The sequence below is a fragment of the Tursiops truncatus genome, chromosome 2 (assembly GCF_011762595.2).
Source record: "Tursiops truncatus isolate mTurTru1 chromosome 2, mTurTru1.mat.Y, whole genome shotgun sequence".
Classification (NCBI taxonomy): Eukaryota; Metazoa; Chordata; class Mammalia; order Artiodactyla; family Delphinidae; genus Tursiops; species Tursiops truncatus.
Genome location: NC_047035.1, coordinates 115,583,088 through 115,593,048, shown reverse-complemented (window position 1 = coordinate 115,593,048; position 9,961 = coordinate 115,583,088). Strand labels below are relative to the sequence as shown.

At 45.5% G+C, this 9,961-nt stretch overlaps 1 protein-coding gene across 1 annotated transcript; it reads right to left on the bottom strand.

Moving 5' to 3' along the window:
* Window positions 1-984: 984 nt before the first annotated feature.
* Window positions 985-2,499, bottom strand: LOC117311218 (ubiquitin-like protein 7). Its single transcript, XM_073799940.1, has 4 exons — window positions 2,452-2,499; window positions 2,143-2,192; window positions 1,730-1,897; window positions 985-1,143 (listed from the first exon to the last, which is right to left on the bottom strand). The coding sequence occupies exons 1-4, from the start codon at window positions 2,480-2,482 to the stop codon at window positions 1,000-1,002; spliced, it is 393 nt and encodes a 130-aa protein (XP_073656041.1). The 5' UTR covers window positions 2,483-2,499; the 3' UTR covers window positions 985-999.
* Window positions 2,500-9,961: the final 7,462 nt, after the last annotated feature.

The following is a 9,961-nucleotide window of genomic DNA, read 5'->3' as shown; positions in this document are numbered from 1 at the left end:
ACGCAGCAAAAAAAAAAGAAAGTGAGATAAATCATAGCTACATTAGGACCATATAGCTAAGACTCATGGCCTGATTAACTTTCACCAGAGTTTTCTGATAATGATACCAGGAAGAAAATAAGGATTACTTTTCTGAGGGGACTTCCTTGGTGGTCCAGTGGTTAAGAATCTGCCTTCCAATGCAGCGGACGCAGGTTCCATTCCTGGTTGGGGAACTAAGATCCCACAGGCCGTGGGGCAACAAAGCTCGCGTGCCAGCACAGCCAAAATTTAAAAAAAAAAAAAATTACTTTTCTGAGGGTGATAAATCTGGCTGAGAATTTAGGTATAGGATGAGACATTAAGCCAAGCTTCATTATTAACCCCATCAACAATATCCAGAGTGTGGCAGACACCATGATTTCAAACTAGTCTCTGGGGTGGAATGTCATAGGTGGACTGACACAGGCCATTTCTAAGGTTGGCTGCCTCTGCCTGGACACCATGCCCCCTCAACCAAACACCCCTTCCCTGCCTGGCTAACCTCTAACTAATTCTTTGACAGTCAGTCCAAACACCCCTTCCTCAGAAAAGGTTTCCCTGACCTAGGCCCTCACCTCAAGCCTGGGCTGGGCTTCTCGCCCTGTTGCTCCCTCACTGCAGCAACTGCCTGGCACCCCTCCAGGGCAGGGATGAGCACTGGCTCGTCTCTACCCCAGGAGCTGGACCCAGGCCCGGTATATACATGCTCAAGGCTCAGTCACCGCTCACAGAATGGATGAGTTGTCTCTTCAATTAAAACTGCCACAAGTATTCAAGCCAGGTGGTCAGCGGAGCCAGGCCGTGGTCACTGGGTGCAGGAGTGGAAGCCACAGGGACAACTGCCCGTGCTGGGAGCATCCTCTCCTGTCACACTGCCACGCCCCAGCTGTTCCTGGAGCAAAGCAGGCCAAGTGGGAAGGGCCTCCAGAGAGCAGAAGAAAGCTCAGTGTCCAAAGTAACTAAGAAGCCATGTGAACATCAGGAGTGGGGAAGACTGACCTGAAGGCTGGGCTGCCCGGAGGCCTGCAGCGCATGCTGGAGAGCTTGGCTGAAGAGATCATTGGTGATGGGCGTCCCTGACTGGACGCCGGATGACACCGGGGAGGTCCCTGAGGAATGGCCCTAGAGACAAACCAGGGTCAGCACCACGCTCAGAGACACCTCAGTCTCCCAGCACATACCCACTGCTGTCACATCACCCAGGGTGCCCCTGGGTGCCCCACGACTGCCTCCCAGCAGGGGCCTGCATGAGACAACCACACAGAGGTACCCAAAAGCTCTCTACGTGGGCGGGAAAGGTTCTGTTCTCTTTTGCTCCAGGGAGATGGAATGGAGCCCCCGACCTAGCCTAGGACCCAGCACTGGGAGACATGGCCTTGCAAGCTGGAGTGACCGTCACCAGGAACGCTTAAGCCTGTGACGTCTGGCCACTTTCAGGGACAAGTAAGGGTGTCTTATGTGACGGAAGGTTCTTCCAAAGTGCTGGCAGGAGTTAATCAGGCCCGTGATGAAATCAGGCCCAGACTTCTAAGCCCTAAAGGCTGGTGACGGGAGGTCGCCTGAGCTGCAGCGGGAAACCCACCAGGCTCCAGGTAGAGTTCGGCTCAAAGCAGATCCAGCACCAGGATCAGCAAAGGTCAATCCATTCTACCACTGGGACCTTCTCCCTTAGGGGCCTGGCCTTGATCTTCGCGCCCTCTCTCCATACCTGGGTGCCAGGAGTTGGCGTGTGAGAGCTGCTCTCCGGAGTGCTGGCCAGGGCCAGGGCGGTGGCCAGCTCGCTCTGGGTGATAGGCCGGGGCCCGGCAGCTCCACTGTACCCCAGGGAAGCTGGGCGGGAGCTGGGTGTGCTGCTGGAGGGCGTGGACCTGGCGCTCTGAACAAGAGAGGCACCAAGCATCAGGGAAGCAGCCTGTGACGTTCTCAGATGAAGCCCACCCCCGTTCCAGGAACAGTTCTTGGGGAACCTCCCCAACCTGCCAGGTTCAGACAGCAATAGTATGACATAGCTGGGTCACCAAAGGGCCTCCGATCACCTCCCAGCTGGGGCGTGCCAGGTCCCAGGGAGAGGTGCATCCCCAGCGCCATCTCCCCCGAATGGCAGGCAGCCAGGCCACTTACTGGGTGAAAGTCATCCTCATCATCAGAGAGCCCTTCAAACAGGAAGCCACCTGGAGGAGGGAGAACAGATTTCAGGAGGAAGAACAGAGGCAGAGGCGCAGCTCCAGAATCTCAGCTCTAGTTACTCTCCAAATTCATATTTTCATCTCTCCCCTTGGAAAATTACAGGACAGATGTACTCCCTGACTCAAATTGAGAGTTCCCAAGGAACGCCCTCTGCCAGCACTATACATAGCTGCTGAGTAAAGCAAACCCCTGGACCACTGCCCGCTCCCGAGGGGGCCTGCGTTCCACTGTCCTGGGGCTCACCTGGCATATCCCGGTACGAGCTGGAGGGCATGCCCCGGGAAGAGGAGTCGCCCCTGTGCTGTGGCTACTGGCTCCCGGCGTACTTTGAGCCTTACATACCATGTGTAAAATAGCTAGTGGGAATCCCCTATTTTCTTGAGAACTAGGATTCTCAGTGTGGAAAAGGAAAGAAACATGTAATATACAAAAGGTTACATAAACCCCTGTAGTCTTGAATTTGAAGTAGCACTATAAATTATTTCTATTTCTATCTTTTTTTTTTTTGGCAGTACACGGGCCCCTCACCGCTGCGGCCCCTCCCGCCGCGGACCACAGGCTCCGGACGCGCAGGCCCAGCGGCCATGGCTCACGGGCCCAACCGCTCCGCGGCACGCGGGATCCCCCCAGACCGGGGCACGAACCCGCGCCCCCCGCATCGGCAGGCGGACTCCCAACCACTGCGCCACCAGGGAAGCCCTCTATTTCTATCTTTATAAGCATAGATCTATATATAGATATAGATCTATCTCTCTCCCTAGCTCTCTCCACTGAAGCAGCTTAGAAATAATGACCAATCCAGTAGAAATAAGCATCCCTAGTGCCCAGATTGTGTTCTTGAAATTCAATTCCCACTAAAACCCATCTGAGCTTTTAAATTAAAAAAATTTTTTTTTATTCCGCCCACCCCCCCCCCCCCCCGTCCCTTTTAGAGCTGATCAGGCTCTAATCCACGTGTAGAGATGTATATGCTCAGGCTATGAAGCTCAACACTTTGCTAACTGCCCTGAATGTTCAATTTGGCCCTGGGTTAACCTCAGCCTGTTGGATCCCTAGAATCTCTGGTTCACTGAGGGGTGAAGGTTTGTTCACATGTGAACCTGGAACTGCAATTCAGTTCGGACCTGTTAGTGTACTGTACCCTTAAAAAAAATTTTTTTTTTAAATTGGGGTATAAAAAAAAATTGGTGTATAGTTGCTTCATTTATTTTTTATAAATTTATTTATTTTATTTACTTATTTTTGGTTGCGTTGGGTCTTCGTTGCTGCGCAGGCTCTCTCTAGTTGCGGTGAGCAGGGGCTACTCTTCCTTGCAGTGCGTGGCCTTCTCACTGCGGTGGCTTCTATTGTTGTGGAGCACGGGCTCTAGGCGCGCGGGCTTCAATAGTTGTGGCTCATGGGCTCTAGAGCACAGGCTCAGTAGTTGTGGTACTTGGGCTTAGTTGCTCTGTGGCATGTGGGATCTTCCCGGACCAGGGCTCGAACCCGTGTCCCCAGCGTTGGTAGGGGATTCTTAACCATGCGCAACCAGGGAAGCCCTATAGTTGCTTTATTTATTTATTTATTTTTATAAAGATTTAATTTTATTCATTTTTGGCTGTGTTGGGTTTTCGTTGCTGTATGAAGTCTTTCTCTAGTTGTGGCGAGTGGAGTCTACTCTTCCTTGTGGTGCACGGGCTTCTCCTCGTGGTGGCTTCTCTTGTTGTGGAGGATGGGCTCTAGGTGTGCGGGCTTCAGTAGTTGTGGCACGGAGGCTCAGTAGTTGTGGCTCGTGGGCTTAGTTGCTCCACGGCATGTGGGATCTTCCCGGACCAGGGATCGAACCTGTGTCCCCTGCATTGGAAGGCGGATTCTTATCCATTTCGCCACTGGGGAAGTCCCCATCTGAGCTTTTTGAAGAAATGGCTCATTGTTGTGTTTGGGGCAGGAAATGTAAAGATGAGCCTGGAACTCTTGTCATGCCAGATAGCAAGGCAATGATTAGAAAATTTTAGGTTAAGTGTTAAAATGACTCAGCCACAAGTTGAAGAGGCTCCACTGTGATGGTTACCATGGTTTTCAATATAAGCAAATGCAGGTAAATATATTGTGGAAAATGGGAGCCATTTTGGAGACTAAAGGTAAAATTATAGAGGAGGGGAAGACTAGAAAAGACTATGTAGGGCTGAATTGGAATTTGAAGTATTGGTATTAGAACATATATAACAAACTATACTCCAACAAAAATTAATGAAAAAAGAACATATACATATTATTTCATATATGTAACATATATATGAAACAGAAATATAGATGAATGGGTTTGTGTGTGTAAATATGTATTTCATAGGTCTATCCACTGAGAGGAACTGGAAATAATGACATCTCAGGGACAATAAACACACCCAGACTTGGATTCTAAATACTATTCACCACTAAAAGAAACCAAAAGTGTTTGGGTTAATGACTGATATGACCAACTTTGTGAAAATCTCCCAAATAATTTATGAAAACAGCAGTGAGGTGATCAGTCTCCACCTACCTGTGACAGTTGATGACATTTAAATTACATCTGTGGATTAGATGGTAGAACTGTATTAATTTCTTGATTCTAATGGGTTGTACTGTGGTAGGTAGGAGAGTGTGTCCTTGTTTTCAGGAAATAGCCACTGAAATATTTAAGGGTGATGGGGCATCATATCTACAACTTGCTTTCAAACAGCTTGGGGATGGGGGTGGGAGAATAATATATACAGAGAGAGGGTGAGAAAAAATGATAAGGTAAATGTTATAAAATGTTAACAGTTGGGGACTTTGGGTGGTTAAGAGGGAATTATTTCATACTATTTTTGCAACTTTATTGTAAACTTGAAACTACTTTAAAATAAAAGTATTTTAAAATATCACATTCTCAAAGACGATTTGAGCACATGGGGAAATATTCAAGTTAAGTGAATTATGCAGTTTACTAACATATGCAGTATAATCTAAATTTTGTTGAATACAAAATTTATTTAATTCAATAAAATTATATTTTTAGAAACATTAAAAAAGTTAACAATTGTCCTCTATTAGTGATAGAGCCATGTTAAAGCAAAATAAATTTGGAGGGCTTATGCTACCAGATGCCAAGACCTACTCTAAAGCTACAGAAATCAAGTTGCACAGTTAGTGGCATAAGGATATAAAAATACATTAGTGGGACAGAATAGAGTCAGAAATGGACCAATAGATAACAGTCACCTTATTTATGACAAAGCTGCCAGTAAAATTCAGTGGGGATGGGATTAAAAAAAAAGTAGTTCTCATCAATTGATACCCTATGGAAAATAAGAATCTTGATTCCTTTCTCACTTTATACATAAAAATTAATATGAAATTGATCATAGACCTAAATGTGAAAGATGAAATTTACAGAAGAAAACATAGGAAAATATCTCCATAATTAGGGCAGAGATTTTTTTCTTTTTTTTTTTGCGATGTGTGGGCCTCTCACTGTTGTGGCCTCTCCCGTTGCGGAGCAACAGGCTCCAGACGCGCAGGCTCAGCGGCCATGGCTCACGAGCCCAGCCGCTCCGTGGCATGTGGGATCTTCCCAGACCGGGGCACGAACCCGTGTCCCCTGCATTGGCAGGCGGACTCTCAACCACTGAGCCACCAGGGAAGCCCTAGGGCAGAGATTTTTAAAATAGGACACAAAAAGCTCTACCCATCAAAATAAAATTTCATAAATTAGACTTTCAAGACATTTTTTAAAAATCCCATTAAGAGAATAAAAATACAAGCCACGAACTGAGAGAAGATATTCACAATATACATTTTTGACAAGGACCTACATCTGTTAAGTTCTTAATTTTAGTGACAGTACTTCTTATTTCTAAAAGTTCTTTTTGGTTCTTCTCAAATCTGCCTGTTCTTTTTTTTATCATGTGTTATTCTTTCTTAAAGTCCTGATAGCTTCTTCAGTGACTTTAATAAATTTTTTCATGCTTATTTTACATCTTTTTTAATTGACTCCCTAATATCTAACATTTTTGGTGTTGTGACTTGTTTGTTCTGCTCTCTCTTCCATGAATATTTGTTAATTCTTTTTGTGAAATCTTCAGTTTAGCTTTCTTCTTTCCTGTTGGATGGCATGAGTTTTGGTAGTGTTGCTCCAAAAAGGATTTATATTTGCTTTACCAAGAACCCCAGGACCAATTCCTTTTAAGCATACTTTTTTTTTTAAATAAATTTATTTTGTTTATTTATTTAGGTTGCATTGGGTCTTCATTGCTGCGCACAGGCTTCCTCTAGTTGCAGCGAGCGGGGCTACTCTTCTTTGCAACTGTGCAGGCTCCTCACTGCGGTGGCTTCTCTTTGTTGTGGAGCATGGGCTCTAGGCATGTGGGCTTCAGTAGTTGTGGTTGCGGGCTCAGTAGTTGTGGCTCACGGGCTGTAGAGCACAGGCTCAGTAGTTGTGGCACATGGGCTTAGTTGCTCCACATGATGTGGGATCTTCCCAGACCCGGGCTTGAACCTAAGTCCCCTGCTTTGGTAGGTGGATTCTTAACCACTGCGCCACCAGGGAAGTCCCAAGCATACATTTTATTGTATGTAAATTATTTCTAAATAAAGTTGACTTAACAAAACTTGAGAAAATACCTAAGATAACATTTTGAGGGACATCCCTGGCGGTCTAGTGCTTAAGACTCCACGCTTTCACTGTAGAGGGCACGGGTTTGATCCCTGTTTGGTGAACTAAGATTCTATATGCCACACACCATGGCCAAAACAAAACAAAGATAACACTTTGAGCATGCTAACTTATTTTATTTTCATGTCTTTAGTTTTTATATTTTTTATTCATACAGATCTGGTTTTTGTTGCTTTCTGTAAAAGAATGAACTGGATTAAAAATTTTAAATTGTAGACCTCAAGTGACATGTTATTTGCCTTTTTCTCCCTTAATAAAAAAGCAGGGCAGCTAGTCAACTTCACTCACCCAAAAGTCACTGATTATACATTTCCTCCTGCCACTGAATCTTTAATCTAATAGAATGTCCTAGTTTAACTGTATGTTAAAATGCAGACCCAGGGACCAATTTTGGACATTTCTGGGAAAGTTTGGCCACAAACTTACACAAAGTACAGGTCTAGGGTTTCAAATTCTCAGGGAAGACTGTTCTTTCACACATCAACTCCCCTTTCACTGACCTGCCTTCATAGCAAGCAGAGAACTTTTCTTATCTTCTCTTAGTGCCGATGCATGGGTTTGGGCTTTTGGTTTTTTGTACTCTGCCCTTTTACTTAGGAGGCAAATCTTTTAGTTTTTAAAAAATATTTATTTATTTATTTATTTGGCTGCATTGGGTCTTAGTTACGGCACGCAGGATCTTCGTTGCGGCATGTGGAATCTTTAGTTGCGGCATGTGGGATCTAGTTCCCTGACCAGGGATCGAACCTGGGCCCCCTGCATTGGGAGTGCAGTCTTACCCACTGGACCACCATGCAAATCTTTTCAAGGTTTCAACTTTATGTAGTGGTATCAGTTTCAGTTGCTCAAGGGCCCAGCCCAATGTTTTGGTGGTAAAAGAAAAATCTCCAAGCAAGGCTTCCAGGACCACTATTCTCTCTGGAAAGGTGCTCATCAGCTTCCAAAGCTCACTGCTTTTTTCCAGTTACCTCTTCATTTCTAGCATCTGAGGATTTCCTATTTCTCCTGTGACCACAGTTACGTGATTTTTAAGACGTATTATTTTATACATTTTTGTTTGTAGCAGGAGTACTTGCAGATGATTTTCATTTGCTGTCTTGCCAGACCCAGAAATACCCATATTAATTTTATAGTTATTTTAAAAATGCAAATGTACACTCTTTTTTTTATTTTAATAAATTTATTTGTTTGCTTTTATTTTTGGCTGTGTTGGGTCTTCCTTGCTGTGCGTGGGCTTTCTCTAGTTGTGAGTGTGGGCTACTCTTCGTTGTGGTACGCAAGCTCCTTATTGTCGTGGCTTCTCTTGTTGCGGAGCACAGGCTCTAGGCATGCAGGCTTCAGTAGCTGTGGCGCTTGGGCTCAGTAGTTGTGGCTCGTGGGCTCTAGAGCACAGGCTCAGTAGTTGTGGCACATGGGCTTAGTTGCTCCGCGGCATGTGGGATCTTCCCGGGCCAGTGCTTGAACCCGTGTCCCCTTCATTGGCAGGCAGATTCTTAACCACTGCGCCACCAGGGAAGCCCAAATATGCACTCTCATAATTTGTTTTCCAATAGCAAATGATTGGGCAAATAGTCTCTTGAAGGTTTAATGAGAAATTGTCCACCACTTTCTCAGAGAAAGCTAATGAGGGTATAAGTCTCCAAATATGGACTGACGGAAGGACTGGGCCTGGACACTTTCTTTTTTACCATGTCTGGTCATTTGTCTTGTGTCCAGACTTCTAATTTTATCTAGAACCTGACCCTTGCATCTGGCCACCGCACCTATTTGGTAAATTGGTTCCCAAAGAACCTGTTCGGTCCTGGGTTATTCCTTCATTCATTTACTCATTTAATAATTTATCATTACAATGTACAATTCAGAACTCAGAGAGGCGTACCTCCTTTCCTGGGGGCAACAAGCTACAGCAAGACAGCCACATTTGGTAAATGAATTCTTTATTCAACACATATTTATTGCTCACCTACTATGTGCCAGGTCCTGGTCAACTGCTGAAGATAAAGTGGAGGGTAAGATAGTCATTGCTTATTCTCCTATGGAGCTTATAATGAAATGAATCAAAGTAAGAAACTCATAAGCACCTAGTATATTCAGTTCTGCTATGAGGAAAACCAGATGAAGACAGGGTCCCTGTCTTCTCCGGCAGGCCGTCAAGGCACAGTATTGAACAAAGTTTAATAAAACACTAAAGTATGTGGTTCAGGTGCAAGTACCTTAGTAGATAAGAGAAGAAGGAGCTTAAAGAGGGCTGGATAGTTAGGAAGGATTTCTGAAAGAGGTTATATCTAAAAATGGGTAGGATGGGGGAGAGGTTACTTTGGGGACAACTATGAGGAACCTAGGGTTCAGCAAGAACCCTAGTGACAGACTTTCGTGAAAATCTCCCGTATTAGAAGAGCAGAGGAGTGACTAGCCTCCAGTGTCAGGCCCTCCGAGACCCTGCAGTTTATCTGCTCTCCTCAGTCAAGCTATCCTGCTCACAGTTGCTGCCCCAGGCTGTACATTGGGACGTTGCAGAGTCATCCTTTTACGTTTGTGCACACCGGATCAGCCTTTAGTTGCTAGGACCAACCTCATTATTTTTTTATTCACCTGTGTTTTTTTTTTTTTTTTTTTTTTGCTTTCCTTAGTCCTTGAATTAATTCCTCGAGTAGAGTCTAGTCAGAATAGTTGGCTAATCCTAACCTCTGTGCAAACACCATCTGTTCTAATCGCGCATCTAACAGTCAGCCCTCGGTACCGGCGGGCTCCGCATCCGAGGATACGGAGGGCCGACTGTACTATGCCATTTTATATAAGGGATTTAAGTATCCGCGGGTTTTGGTATCCACGGGGTGGGGGGTGGGGGTCCTGGGAGAAAGCCTCCGCGGATACCAAGGGACTACTGTATGCAGCTTCTCTAAGAATTCAGCGGAAATTGCCCTCCCCGAATTGATTCCCACCATTGCATGCTGGGGCGTAAGAGGAACCCGGCTTGGTAACTTCTCTCTACGAACCAACTTTTGGAGGAAGTCATCGCTGGGTTCCTGGTATGCCCTCAAAGGTAGGGTCGCCACGAGAAGCCTGAGGTGAGAAGCA